A 15,123-nucleotide genomic window follows, 5' to 3' on the forward strand; every position below is an offset into this window, starting at 1 on the left:
TCTCCTTTCCTTCAGCTACCCGACCCTGTGGTGTAGGCCTGGTCCTGCTTGCTCTCCTCCTTATTCTCCCTTCTTTCTTTCATCTTAGCCAGTTATGTGTGGCTCCATATGGTCCTTTCTGGTGACTGAGGTCTCCTGCTAGTAGTGTTCAGCCAGTGTTCTGTGAGAACTTTTGCATCTGCAGAGGTATTCCTGATGCATCTGTGGAGAGAGATGCACTCCATGTCCACCCACTCCCCTAACATCTTGGAAAACCCCAACAAACAGTTTTTAAATGGATAAATTCATTCCTACACTTAAAACCATTCTAGAAAGAATCAGATTTAACAGATCACAGAAAAATGACTATAGATTTAACAGTGAGATGAGTTCAGAGAGAGGGGACAGTGTAATCCATGTCCGAATCATGTGCTCAGTCATTCTATCCTCTTGAAAACCATAAAAGGAAGCTAGGCCTCCTGCTCCCATTTTACTGCTGAGGAAATTGAGGCACATGTAATACGTGACTCACATGTGTAGTTAGATATCAACATTGTTGGTAGTGGCAGAAGTATTTATTTATTTTTTTGGGGGGGTAGTTATTTTATTTATTTATTTTAATTGGAGGCTAATTACTTTACAATATTGTCATGGTTTTTGCCGTACATTCACATGAATCAGCCATGGGTGTACATGTGTTTAAAATATTTGTTGACCTCTACCATACATAACTGGGGCTTCTTTTTAAAATTTTTTTAAAATTTATTTGTTTATTTTTGCTATCCTGGGTCTTCGTCGCTACATGGGCTTTTCTCTAGTTGCACCCAGCAGTGGCTACTCTTCATTGCAGGGCATGGGTTCTCACTGGGGTGATTTCTCTTGTTGCGGAGTGGGAGACCTGGAGCACACAGACTTCAGTAGTTGCAGCACATGGGCTCAGTAGCTGTGGTTTCTGGGGTCTAGAGCACAGGCTCAATAGTTTTGGTGCATGGGCTTAGTTGCTCCCCGGCATACAGGATCTTCCCAGAACAGGGATTAAACCTAGGCTTCCTGCGTTGGCAGGTGGATTGTTTACCACTGAGATACCAGGGAAGCCTGGGGTACTTTTTGAAAAGAATATATATTATGTGCACAAAATTGCTAGATCTCATGTCACGCTTTGAGAGGGAATTATGTATGTGAGGCACTCTCCAGTTTAACCTTCATAAACTTCTAGGAAAAACTCCTGCTGAATAAGCATAAAGGCAATTTGTCTCAAAGTCTGTCATCCCAGCATGAAATTATCACTCTCATATTTTCCTAGAATTAGTTTAACACAACATGAATGTCTAGTTGATGTAGTGGATAGTAGGCAGAAGACATAAAACATGTCAATAATCATATAGCAAGGAAGGGTTGACTATACCTGTCTGCTCTTCTTTCATCAGGTGGCTGTTGGAATCTTCACGGTGGCTGATTGTCACCAATAAACCAGATGAGGGCTTAAAGGAACTTAAAAAAGTTGCACACAGAAATGGAATAAAGAATGCTGAAGAAATCTTGAGTATGGAGGTAAGCCGGAAAGGGAAGGTGGTTATTGGGTGGGAGGGAAGTCATGAACTAATATCTGCCTCCTCCTTATTGAGATAGACAAACTGCTTTTCTAACAAGGCCATCTGGTTGAGAATGCAAGCTCAGTTTCCTGGTCTTTCATGCCCATTTCTTATAAAAGGAGCTTTGAACACTATACAAGGACTTCTCCCTTTAGTTCATCTCCTGATTTGAACCTGCAGCCTGTGTGCTCTCATGGATGCCCTGCTCACTTCCCTCCGCCATGGCCTCATTAAAATAAAAAAATCATTGTTGCTGTGTAATTTCCTGGAGTCTCCCTTAACTCCCTACATCTTCCTTCATATCATGTTCACACAAGTGACTGCATGTGTAATTTGTTGTACTACAAAGAAAGGGAATGTATCTCTCCTATCCTATTGGGTGCCAGTGTGCATTACAATACCTGGCACTATGTCAGCAAGTGATATGTGTTTGTTGTTGTTGAAGGGCTTGAAAGCGACCATGCAGGAGGAGCTGGAGGCAGCACAGACCAAACCTACTGTGTTTGACTTGTTCCGCACACCCAATCTGCGTAAAAGGATCTGTCTTCTCTCCTTTGTGAGGTGGGCTTTATAGAATGCATGTGGTTGTTGCTATTGTTCAGTTGCTAAGTCATGTCCAACTCTTTGTGACCCCAGGGACTATAGCATGCCAGGTTCCTCTGTCTCCCACTATCTCCTGGAGTTTGCTTAAACTCATGTCCACTGAGTCGGTGATGTTATCTAACCATCTCATCCTCTGCAGCCCCCTTGTCCTTTTGCTTTCAATCTTTTCCAACATTGGAGTCTTTTCAAACAAGCTGGCTCTTCACATCAGCTGGCCAAAATATTGGAGCTTCAGCTTCAGCAGTAGTCCTTCCAATGAATATTTGGGATTGATTTCCTTTATTATTGACTGATTTGATCTCCTTGCTGTCCAAGGAACTCTCAAAAATCTTCTCCAGCACCGCAGTTTGAAAGTATCAATTCTTTGGCACTCAGTCTTCTTTATGATCCATCTCTCACATCCATACAGGACAAAACAGGACAAAACTTCCATACTGGATAAAACATAGCTTTATATAGCAACATTAAAAGAGTACAGACATGAAACTATTCCATTAATTACAACAGTGTTGTGACAGGGAGGCACTGATTTGAAGATAAAAGATGAGGGAAACACACCAAATAATACTGCCGCAGAAATTAGTATATGAAGTAGAGTTGGTCATATCACTCTGCCAATCTCTTCAGGGAAGGTTTATGTTGAAAATTTCTGTCACAGTGTGGATTTGGGGGTTTATTTTCTTCTTTAAATTTTAATTGAAGCCATTTTTGCCAATCGATACATGAAGATATTATGAATATTTACAGATCAATGAATATTTCAACATGTAAAAATGTAGCAACTTCCAGATCAAAGCCTGAAAATCCTAATACCCCAGGATTCCTCTCACATATCCTGTACAATAATAAACACCACTACCTCCACCGCTGCCTCATTCTTGTTCTCTCCTCACTGCCCTCGCCTGTCCAGCTGCTCTGATCTCTTTCACTGCAGAAGAGTCTTGCCTGATCTTGATCTTCACCTAATGTAAATGATAAGAGGATTCTGTGACAGGCCCCCTTTTCTCATACTCATTCCTGAAGATTCACCCATTCTGCTGCGTGTAACATTAGGTGGTTCTCCTCCCTAGTGCTTCAGTTTTCATTTGATGAATACACTACAATTTCTTTATGTATGTCAATGTTGGTGGACTTTTAATGGTTTCCAATTTGGATACATTTTATTTGTGTGTTAGTGCAAGGGTTTCCATAAGGAAATCTTGGTCATTGTCTCTTGAAGGGATATAAGTACTTACTTTGGTGGGGTCAGAAGGAGAAATTTTAAATATAATTCTTTTTTTAAAATATAAATTTATTTATTTTAATTGGAGGTTAATTACTTTATAATATTGTATTGGTTTTGCCATATATCAACATGAATCCACCACAGGTATACACGTGTTCCCCATTCTGAAGCCCCCTCCCTCCTCTCTCCTTGTACCATCCCTCTGGCTCGTCTCAGTGCACCAGCCCCAAGCGTCCAGTATCATGCATCGAACCTAGACCGGCGATTCAGTTCATATATGATATTATACATGTTTCAGTGCCGTTCTCCCAAATCATCCCACCCTCGCCCTCCCCCGCAGAGTCCAAAGCAAAAGAGACACAGAAGTAAATATAATTCTTAATTTGTGAACGCTGAATGCTCATGCAGAAGAAGCATACAGGACAACATAGACCCGCTGACAAGCTTAAGTAAGCGACTATTGCATTTCGTAATTGGTCTCTTCCCAGGCATATCCTAGTAGACCATTTCTGCATTTACCTTTATTATGCTTTTTCATAATGAAGAATGAGGGGGAGGCACTGATTGGGAGATAGAAGATGAGGAAAACACACCTAATAATGCTCACATGGAAATTAGTGCCTCATTTTTTGGAGGGGCTTCCCTGGTGACTCAGACAGTAAAGAATCCACCTGCAGTGTGGGAGACCTGGGTTGGGAAGATCCCCTGGAGGAAAGCACGGCAACCCTCTCCAGTGTTCTTGCCTGGAGAATCCCCAGGACAGAGGAGCCTTGTGGGCTACAGTCCATGGGGTTGCACAGAATCTGACATGACTGAGTGACTAAGTTCACAGCACATGCATTTTCAACTTTTCCATATTCACTAGGACATAGACTTGTGTTTCTGAATCCTAGACAATCAGAGTGGAAGGAAAAAATAAAGATGACAGTCATCGGACACCTTTCTTGGAATACTGTGATCTGTGATGTTTCTTCTATTTTAATGTCTAAGTCTAGTTGTACTAAGTCTAGCTCTCTCTAGGTATAGTAGATCATTAAAGTGGGCTTCTTTCCTTTAAATGTTTTCTGGGTAAAATCTGAAGTGAGATCCTTTGATTCCATTTCTGAAGTTACTGTTGGTGTATGTTTGCTTTCCTGTATTCTTACACTGTTTCTTAGCCTTAAAAAATCAGGAATGAACTTTACATTTCCTAGAACTGTGTTAATCCCCAGGGCACTATGCTGTCAAGTCAAGGGGACACAGACAGTATTTTCTAGCTTCAACCACTAGTTGAGAAAATAGAAATTCCTTGCAGTATTGGGATTGGGCGAAGAGGGGGAGGACTCACAGCATATAGACAACCCTCAAAAAGAAATTATTTCCCTAATTTCTAAGTTTCACTGTTAATGCTTCTGTTGTCAAATATTATATACCATCTTGTTTGGAGACTGAGTCACGTTACGTTTCCTCTTACTGTCATATTTGTGTTTAATAAATCAGACAAAAGATTGTCAGAAAAAGTGCCATTTTCATATACAGCCATGTAATTTTTATGGTGAGTTTTCACTTTAAAATGAAGAATTACACAAGTCAGATAGGGCCTTTATTGTTTAACTCTGATCATTGGCTGCCTGGGTGAATATAATTATCAATTATAGTACCTTTGCTCTAAGTCTTATGGTTTATGTCTTTTTTCTTCTTTTTTGTTTTTTTTCCACTACAGATTTGCAATCACAATACCCTATTTTGGCATCTTTATGAATCTACAGCACTTTGGGAGCAATATTTTCTTGTTCCAGGTAATCTTTGGAGCTCTCACTGTCTCAGTCCGAAGTCTTGCAGTTTTACCACTGAATCACATGGGCCGTCGACCAACCCAGATGTTTCTCATGTTCCTGGTGGGAATTTCCATTTTGGTCAACACATTTGTGCCCCAAGGTGAGAGAAGACTGGACTTTGGGGGAAATGAAGGGTCTTCTTCTCATTCTTCAAGGTTTGTTTGGTCATACTTGTCTGAAGCCAGGAGTAAAAAGAGGTCCTAATGAAAGGTTAAGTATTCCCCCAAACCAAACTGATGAGAACTTCTGCTAATAAGTTTTTTAAAATTTAAATTTATTTATTTTAATTGGAGGCTAATTACTTTATAATATTGTATTGGTTTTGCCATACATCAACATGAATCTACCAGTTTTTGGGAAAAGGGCTAAAGGTCAGTAAGGGGCAGTGCAAACATATATTTATCTTTCATCACATAGTGGAAACATCTGGAAAATGGTCCCATGTATTCCAGGTATTCTCTCTAGGACAGCAATCATTCACTTGTGGTTTTCCCATTCACACATTAAATAACAAGTAGAGAGGGATGAGGCTTTGCAATTATATCCCATGTGAGAGCATACTATGGCCACTCCCTCTATTTGGGCTCTTCATTACCAGCTTTGAGGACTGGTCTACTTCCCCATTTCTATGTATCTACATATGACTGTGAGCTCAAGTCACTATGACTATGGTTCTTGCTTAAGAAAGTCTCCCAGGAAATGAAAAAAAAGTCCTCTTTTTCAAGTGGGGAAGGAGGGTGCAGTAGAAACAAGAATTGAAGCTGAGAAAAATCTTTGTCCATTCCCTATCAGATTACTTTATAAGTTAATAGAATGATGATATGTAATAATTAGGAGAAACTTGGTGGGCAATTTGCATCTCCAGTGCAGGAATGTGACTCACAGCATTACAGATAGGTATTTTTATTGCTCTTCAGAATATCATCAGTATTGCATTAATAATACTGCTTTACTATGGAGGTCTTTCCAATATTATCCAGTTATAATTACATTTCTTTTTATACTGTGCAGAAAAGTGATTCCCCTAAATTTTTCTCAATTGTTCCCTAATTCTGACAGTTTACCCCAACTACAGGCTTTGATGTTAGGTTCTTCATGTCTAACATTGATGTAGACCTAGCTTCTCCACAGCCTGTCCACTAATAGAGCAGTACTGTCCTGTTACTCTCTGGTGTCATACTTACCCTATGGCAATGCTGTATCTACAATAGGTTGATTGACTCATTTGGGTTTACCTGGGACTTTTCTGATTTTATCAATGAAAATCTCACATTATCAAAACCTTCAAATTCCCAGGATGACTGGTCACTTTAAAACCTGCACTTGAATTGTAAACGTCTCATGACTGGAGCTGAACATTAGACTCAGTAATTGTCCATATCATGGTCTTAACTTCAGCAATAAGGATATTGCAAATACTGGACAAAATTAGTGAAAGCAAATTTGTGCCACACTGTTTCCTTTTTTCTTTTCTTGCAAATCTCAGATATGCAGATGGATTTGTTGCAACTATTCCAGATAGTTTTATGTAATTTTACCACATATATTGTTGATTTTACATTTCTCAGTTTATCAACATATATATATATATATATATGTATATTCTATGGTATATTTCAAACCTATCAATAAACCATAGTTTTCTTTTTTTCCTGAGTAAATTTGGTGGGTGCCACTTCTTCCAGCCCAGATTTCTTAGTGTTGCTGGTCTTCCTGCCTCCAGAAATGCAGACCCTGCGTGTGGCTTTGGCAAGTGTGGGAATTGGCTGTGTTGCTGCCTCTACATCTGCTCTTTCTGTCCACTCTACTGAACTCATCCCCACTCTCCTCAGGTAAGAGTTTATGGATGCTCTGCCAGGATCTAAAGTATGACTTCCCCATCTAACTGATGCTTATTTCAGGAGTGAACACAATAAGATCTTTAAGTTATAAATTAATCATTTGTAATTGTGATAATATATCAATAGCAACTATAGCTAAAGTTAATTGAAAAATCCAACTTTGTTCTGTGTATTGTTCTGAACAGTAATTCAATGTATCTTCTCATTAATCTTTTGAATTTCTTATTACTATAGGTCCAATGTGTAACATTCCATATAAAATAATGAAAATGTATCAATACACTTTGACAAAGACAGCTAGAAAACCAGGGAGCAAATCTCAATAACAAGGGTTTATCATCAAGCTCATGAATATAGTAATTGTGTTTCATTGCAGAGTAATATCTCTCGAATTTTATGTGCAGATATTTACTGAATTACCACATCATGTCATTTACTCCTTCAGGGCAAACTTTGCAGGATTAGATATGCTAGCTAGTAGGTGTGGGGCAACCCTGGCTCCCCTCTTGATGACCCTAGTAGTGTATCTACCCATCCTGCCCTGGATCATCTATGGAGTCTTTCCAATTGTTGCTGGTCTTCTCATTCTTCTCCCACCTGAAACCAAAAATCTGCCCATTCCTGACACTATCCAGGATGTGGAAAATAAGTGAGTAAACCTTCTACCACCCCCTGGGAGGGACTGTGTGCTTTGGATCTGTGGGTGAGAGAGGCAACACACCTCATGAGTCCCTCAGATCACTGGGGAGGCTGAGCCTTGCCTGGGATACTCCCATCTTGGGCCATTATCTTCATGAGAGGCAAGGTCATTTCCATCCATTGTGAATTCTAGTCTAGACTGCTGGAATCCCCTCTGCCCTGTTCTCATTGGTAGTTTTAGTGCTGAACTGATGGTAATTAGCTCTGTTATGATTTTGCATCCTACCTGTCCTCATGAGAAACACACATTCATATTGGGATCATGATCCTCAGATCCATAAGAGCTTGGGATAGAGGGGAAATAAATGGGATGACCAGTGAAGGAGCATTGTTAGGAAAATCACATTTAGTTAAGGACTTTCTGTGCAAAGGTAGTAAAAAAGTTATTTGTTTGCCTGTGGCTGTAAGATTCAGTCAGTTTTGCTGCCACAAGTTATGCAAAGATTGAGGATAATAAGAAACTGGAAAAGGCATTTTAAAACTATAACATTGTATCTTAGTTTCATAGGGCTTCTACAGTAGAATCTGATAAACTGAGTGACTTAAGCAAAATAAATTTACTGTCTCAAATTTCAGGAGGCTGAAAGTCTGAGCTTAAGTTGTTGGAAGGACTCTACATCTTCTGAAGGCTCTAGAGAAGGATCTGTTCCAGGTGTCTCCTGGATTCTGGTAGTTCCTTGGTTAATGGAAAATAGCCCCAGTCTTCACATTGCGTCCCTCTGGCATGCCTCTATGTCTCAAGTTCCCCCTTTTTATAAGATCATCATCCTATTGGATCAGGGACTCTTTCTACTCCAGTTTGACCTCATCTTAATTAGTCAGCAACAACCCTGTTTTCAAATATGATAATTGCATATTCTGAAGTAGATTGTTAAAACTTCAATATATATACTTAGGAAGGTACACAACCGAACCTATAACAAGTTGGGAATTCCTTTAGATTTTTAACCCAGTTCCTGACTTATCAAAGGTGTCATTGGCCAGAGATCCAAATGACAAAGTGAGAATCCAAAAGACCGAGTGTGAGTAGCACTTTCAAGTGCTTTCATATGTCTGCTCAGTTGGGGTTGTTTAGTCGCTAAGTCACGTCTAATTCTTTTGGGACCCCATGGACTGTAGCCCACGAGGCTCCTCTGTCCATGGAATTTCCCAGGCAAGAATATTGGAGTGGACTTTCATGCCCTTCTCCAGGGGATCTTTCTGACCCAGGGATCAAACCTGTTTGTCTTGCATTGGCAGGAGAGTTCTTTACCATTGAGTCACCCTGATTCAGTGGTAAGGAATCTGTGACTTAGTGACTCAATAGCAACAAAGAAAGAAGTTGTTGGTTAGGGATCAATTTGTACTTGTAAAAGGAGGGCATCCAAACTTATTTTTACATTGACATGAATCCCCATGGGTGTACATGCGTTCCCAAACATGTCAATGTATGGCAAAACCATACAGTATTGTAAAGTAAAATAAAGTAAAAATAAAAGACACACACACACACACACACACAAAAGGAAAATGTATGATGGAATTTATAAGTAAGATGCTACAATAAGAGCACAAATATGGGGGCATAAAAAAAAACCCAAACTAATTTTTATTTTTTCTCTTTCATAATGCCTATTCTTATTTTCTGATTGGTTGGTTAATGTGTTGTTTCTCCTTTGGTTTTTCAGCCAAAAATTCTCAAGAAAAATAAATGAAAAAGATTCTGACATAAAAGTGACAAAATTTTAAGGCTCTTCATGGTCTTGCTGGTGAGGAAGAAAAAAATATGAAGAAAAAATATCTCCAGGAGTAGATATCTCTTTTATATCTACAAAATGGCAAGAAAATACACTTGAAAAATACATCTCATTTATAATTATTGCATTAATTGGCAATTAAATATATAATAAATGAGAATATGTAATTCCATGAACAATCCCATTTTGGGAGAAGAAGTCAAAAAAGTTTAAAATTTATCAATAAATTATTAATAGACAAGGTGATTCAGAAACAGAAGAATACCATGGCAGGTTCATGTAAGGAGGACCATATGATGAACTCTAAATAAATTTGCAAAAGTCAAGTCAATCAATGTAACACACCACATTAACAAATTGAAAAGTAAAAGCCATATGATTATCTCAATAGATGCAGAGAAAGCTTTTGACTAAATTCAACATCCACTTATGATAAAAACTCTCCAGAAAGCAGGAATAGAAGGAACATACCTCAACATAATAAAAGCTATATATGACAAACCCACAGCAAACATCATCCTCAATGGTGAAAAATTGAAAGCATTTCCCCTAAAGTCAGGAACAAGACAAGGGTGCCCACTTTCACCACCACTATTCAACATAGTTTTGGCCACAGCAATCAGAGCAGAAAAAGAAATAAAAGGAATCCAAATTGGAAAAACAGAAGTCAAACTCTCACTGTTTGCAGATGACATGATCCTCTACATAGAAAACCCTAAAGACTCCACCAGAAAATTACTAGAGCTAATCAATGAATATAGTAAAGTTGAAGGATATAAAATCAACACACAGAAATCCCTTGCATTCCTATACACTAATAATGAGAAAATAGAGAAATTAAGGAAACAATTCTATTCACCATTGCAGCGAGAAGAATAAAATACTTAGGAATATATCTACTTAAAGAAACAAAAGACCTATATATAGGAAACTATAAATCACTGATGAAAGAAATCAAAGAGGACACTAATAGATGGAGAAATATATCATGTTCATGGATCAGAAGAATCAATATAATGAAAATGAGCATACTACCCAAAGCAATCTATAGATTCAGTGCAATCCCTATCAAGCTACCAGCGGTATTTTTCACAGAGCTAGAACAAATAATTTCACAATTTGTATGGAAATACAAAAAACCTTGAATAGCCAAAGCAATCTTGAGAAAGAATAATGGAACTGGAGGCATCAACCTGCCTGACTTCAGGCTCTACTACAAAGCCACAGTCATCAAGACAGTATGGTACTGGCACAAAGACAGAAATATAGATTAATGGAACAAAATAAAAAGCCCAGAAATAAATCCATGCACCTATGGACACCTTTTCTTTGACAAAGGAGGCAAGAATATACAATGGAGTAAAGACAATCTCTTTAACAAGTGGTGCTGGGAAAACTGGTCAACCACTTGTAAAAGAATGAAACTAGAATACTTTCCAACATCATACACAAAAATAAACTCAACATGGATTAAAGATCTAAATGTAAGACCAGAAACTATAAAACTCCTAGAGGAGAACATAGGCAAAACACTCTCTGACATACATCACAGCAGGATCCTCTATGACCCACCTCCCAGAATACTGGAAATAAAAGCAAAAATAAACAAATGGGACCTAATTAAAACTAAAAGCTTCAGCACAACAAAGGAAAATATAATAAAGGTGAAAAGACAGCCTTCAGAATGAGAGAAAATAATAGCAAATGAAGAAACTGACAAAGAATTAATCTCAAAAATATGCAAGCGACTCCTGCAGCTCAATTCCAGAAAAATAAATGACCCAATTTAAAAATGGGCCAAAGAACTAAACAGACATTTCTCCAAAGAAGACATACAGATGGCTAACAAACACATGAAAAGATGCTCAACATCACTCATTATCAGAGAAATGCAGATCCAAACCACAATGAGGTACCATTTCACACCAGTCAGAATGGCTGCTATCCAAAAGTCTACAAGCAATAAATGCTGGAGAGGGTGTGGAGAAAAGGGAATCCTCTTATGCAAACTAGTACAGCCACTATGGAGAACAGTGTGGATATTCCTTAAAAAACTGGAAATAGAACTGCCTTATGACCCAGCAATCCCACTGCTGGGCATACACACCGAGGAAACCAGAATTGAAAGAGACACATGTACCCCAGTGTCATCGCAGCACTGTTTATAATACCTAGGACATGGAAGCAACCTAGATGTCCATCAGCAGACGAATGGATAAGAAAGCAGTGGTACATATACACAATGGAGTATTATTCAGCCATTAAAAAGAATACATTTGAATCAGTTCTAATGAGGTGGATGAAACTGGAACCTATTTTACAGAGTGAAGTAAGCCAGAAAGAAAAACACCAATACAGTATACTAACTCATATATATGAAATTTAGGAAGATGGTAATGATAACCCTGTATGCAAGACAGCAAAAGAGACACAGATGTATAGAACAGTCTTTTTTGACTCTGTGGAAGAGGGCGAGGGTGGGATGATTTGGGAGAATGGCATTGAAACATGTATAATATCATATGTGAAACGAATCACCAGACCAGGGTCGATGCATGATACAGAATGCTCAGGGCTGGTGCACTGGGATGACCCAGAGGGATGGTATGGGGAGGGAGATGGGAGGGAGGTTCAGGATGGGGAACACGTGTACACCCGTGGTGGATTCATGTTGATGTATGGCAAAACCAATACAATATTGTAAAGTCACTAGCCTCCAATTAAAATAAATAAATTTATATTAAAAAATAAATTTGCAAAAGTCAGAACTGTATAGCATATGCAACTGGACATCGAAAGAAATCCAGAAGCAAATACCTATATATCTGTAAACTTAGTGCATGATACTTTTGATGTCATAAGTCACTGGCAATTAGAAAATTATGTTCTTTTTGGAAATACATTCATTGAAATGGTAACAGTGGTAAACTAAGTGGTCAAATTTTAAGTGATTACTTTTTCTTTGCGATTTTTTATGTTCATGTTTTTAAAAAGTAAGTGGACATAATTTAAAATATCATAAGGGGATGACCAAGTGACTACTTAATAAAGAAATTGTTATGGATCAGCCATCTCAACAGAAGCAAAGCTATTGTTCAAGGACATGGAAGAATGACTGTGAAGGCAATTCAGAGATTTTCAGAGCTGCCACTCCATTCACAAGCCCAGAGGGCAAGGGGCTGAGAGGGCCTTGTTGTTATTGTTATTTGGTCGCTAAGTCACATCTGACTGCCACCCCATGTGACCTCTGCCTGGTGCTGTCTCATGTTGTTGTCTATGGTTCCCTTATTTTTGGTATAATTTACACATGGTAAAAAGTACAAATCCCAAAGTCAAAATTCAGTGTATTTGTATAAATTCAAATACCAGGGTCAAATGCAATCCAATCAACAGGGAGATTAATTCCATCACCCAGAAATTACTTTTGTGCTCATTCCTCAGTCAGAATTGTCCCTTAGCTTTCAATCCTCTTCCACTGTGTATTTCACTAGGTGTTAACTTTGTTTCTCCTAGACCATCAAGTAAGTTTATTACAGAGTTATACTTTTTTTGTATTGACATTTGCTTGGTATATTGTACTTGAAATTCATGCCTGTTTTTGTTTGTATCAATATTTCATTCCTTTTTATTGCCATGAAGTATTACTTAGTATAGATTTGAAAATACTGCCAAGTTAGATATCTGAAAAAGGGTTAATATCCAAAATTCATAAGTAACACCTACAATTCAATAACAAAATACCAAGTAACCCAATTTAAAAATAGACAAAGAACTCTAATAGACATTTTCCTAAAGAAGACATACAATGGCCATCAGTTTTTGGACAGTTGCTCAACATCGCTGATCATCATAGAAAGGAAAATCAAAACTACAATGGAGAATCTCCTCACACCTCTTAGAATGGCTATGATGGAATAAAATTTATACTTTAAAGCAGGACAAGAAACTTTAAGCATGACATATTCCTTGCCCATACCGATCCCTCCTTCATGCGCAATGAGTATCTGCATTGTACATTAATCAGAGCTCCTAAAGGATGAGAATGCTTGCTCAACTGTAACAGGCAATGGTGATCTGCTGCTTGCTTGGTGTGTGCAGAACTAGACTATGTATCTTTGGTGAACTTGATGCAAAATGTCAGTGTGTCATTTGTGATGTAAATTTCTTTGTCTCAAATATATATATATGACTGTGCCTTCAACTTCTAACAAATAGAGCAGTCCTCAGAGTTTTCTGAAAGGCTGTCTCCTGGATTACAATCCTCAGCCTGGTTCAAATAAAATTCTCTATTCCTCCTTTGGATTGACTATTGATTAATTTTTTCATTGACAGCTAGCATCAAGAAGACAAGAGATAATAAGTGTTGGTGAGTATGTGGTTGGTATTTAGTTGCTGAGTCTTGTCCAACACTTTTGCGATGCCATGGACTATATCTTGCCAGGATCCTCTGTCCTTGGAATTTTCCAGGCAAGAATACTGGAGTGGGTTGCCATTTCCTTCTCCAGGGGATCTTCTCGACCTAAAGATCAAGCCTCCCTCTCCTGCATTGCAGGTGGATTCTTTACCACTGAGCCACCAGGGACGTTAATATGTGGAGTAGAGGCAATACTTGGTGCTAATATGAATGAGTGCAGTTACTATGGAAAACAGCATAAAGATTCCACAAAAATTTTTTTTAAAATAGCATATAATCCAGCAACCCTGTTTCTTGTTTTATATGCAAAAGGAATGAAAACAGGACAATGAAAAGATATTTGCATTCCCATGATTCTTTTTTACAATAACCAAGAAGCAACATAAGTGCTCATCTGAAAGTGAATGGTTAAAAACATGGTGTAAGTTTGAACAATATTATTCAGTCATGAGAAAAATAGAAGTGTTTTTGTGAAAACATGAATAGACCTTGGTAGCACTGTGCTAAGTAAGATAAATCAGACAGAGAATAACAGATACTGTAAATAAGTTAGATGTCAAATGTAAAAAAGTCAAACGTATAAAATGGTATAAGTAGGATGGTGGTTATCAGGAGCTGGGAGATCGGGGAATTGGGGAAATGTTTAATTGTACAAATTTGCAACTAAGTAGATAAATGTAACGCATAATTTGTGATTATAGTCAACAATGTGTGTGTGTGTGTGTGTGTGTGTGTGTGTGTGTGTGTTTGTGTATGTATGTGTGTGTTAGTTGCTCAGTCATGTCTGGCATTTTGCAATCCCATGGACTATAGCTTGCCAGGCTCCTCTGTCCATGAAAGTCTCTTGGCAAGAATGCTGGAGTGGGTTGCCATTTCCTTCTCCAGGCGATCTTCCCAAACCAGGGATCAATCTTCGGTCTCCTGCATTGGAGGCAAATTCTTTCCCATCTGAGCTACCAGGAAAGCCCATAGTCAACAATACTATATTGCAAATTTCAAAAGTTGTTAGTCTGGATCTTAATTATTCTCCACACAAAAAAGAAATGATAATTCTGTGGCATGATTAGTGTTAGCTTGTAGCTAACACTATGATAATAATCATGTGGTGTGCACACTCAGTCATGTCTGACTCTTTGCGACCCCATGGACTGTAGCCTGCCAGGCTCCTCTGTCCATGAAATCTTCCAGGCAAGAACACTGGAGTAGGTTGCCATTTC

At 38.4% G+C, this 15,123-nt stretch overlaps 1 protein-coding gene across 1 annotated transcript in view; it reads left to right on the top strand.

The window, feature by feature from the left end:
• The window catches only part of LOC102189740 (solute carrier family 22 member 10), an 86,636-nt gene that overhangs the window by 37,290 nt on the left and 34,223 nt on the right, over positions 1 to 15,123 (top strand). Inside the window, exons 6-11 of the mRNA XM_005699807.3 lie at positions 1,407 to 1,530; positions 2,017 to 2,132; positions 5,102 to 5,316; positions 6,940 to 7,048; positions 7,503 to 7,706; positions 9,424 to 9,843. Coding sequence (XP_005699864.2) covers positions 1,407 to 1,530; positions 2,017 to 2,132; positions 5,102 to 5,316; positions 6,940 to 7,048; positions 7,503 to 7,706; positions 9,424 to 9,484 — 829 coding nt within the window. The 3' untranslated portion in view covers positions 9,485 to 9,843. Of the gene's footprint in view, positions 1 to 1,406; positions 1,531 to 2,016; positions 2,133 to 5,101; positions 5,317 to 6,939; positions 7,049 to 7,502; positions 7,707 to 9,423 lie in introns of the transcript that reaches the window.

The sequence above is a fragment of the Capra hircus genome, chromosome 29 (assembly GCF_001704415.2).
Source record: "Capra hircus breed San Clemente chromosome 29, ASM170441v1, whole genome shotgun sequence".
Lineage (NCBI taxonomy): Eukaryota > Metazoa > Chordata > Mammalia > Artiodactyla > Bovidae > Capra > Capra hircus.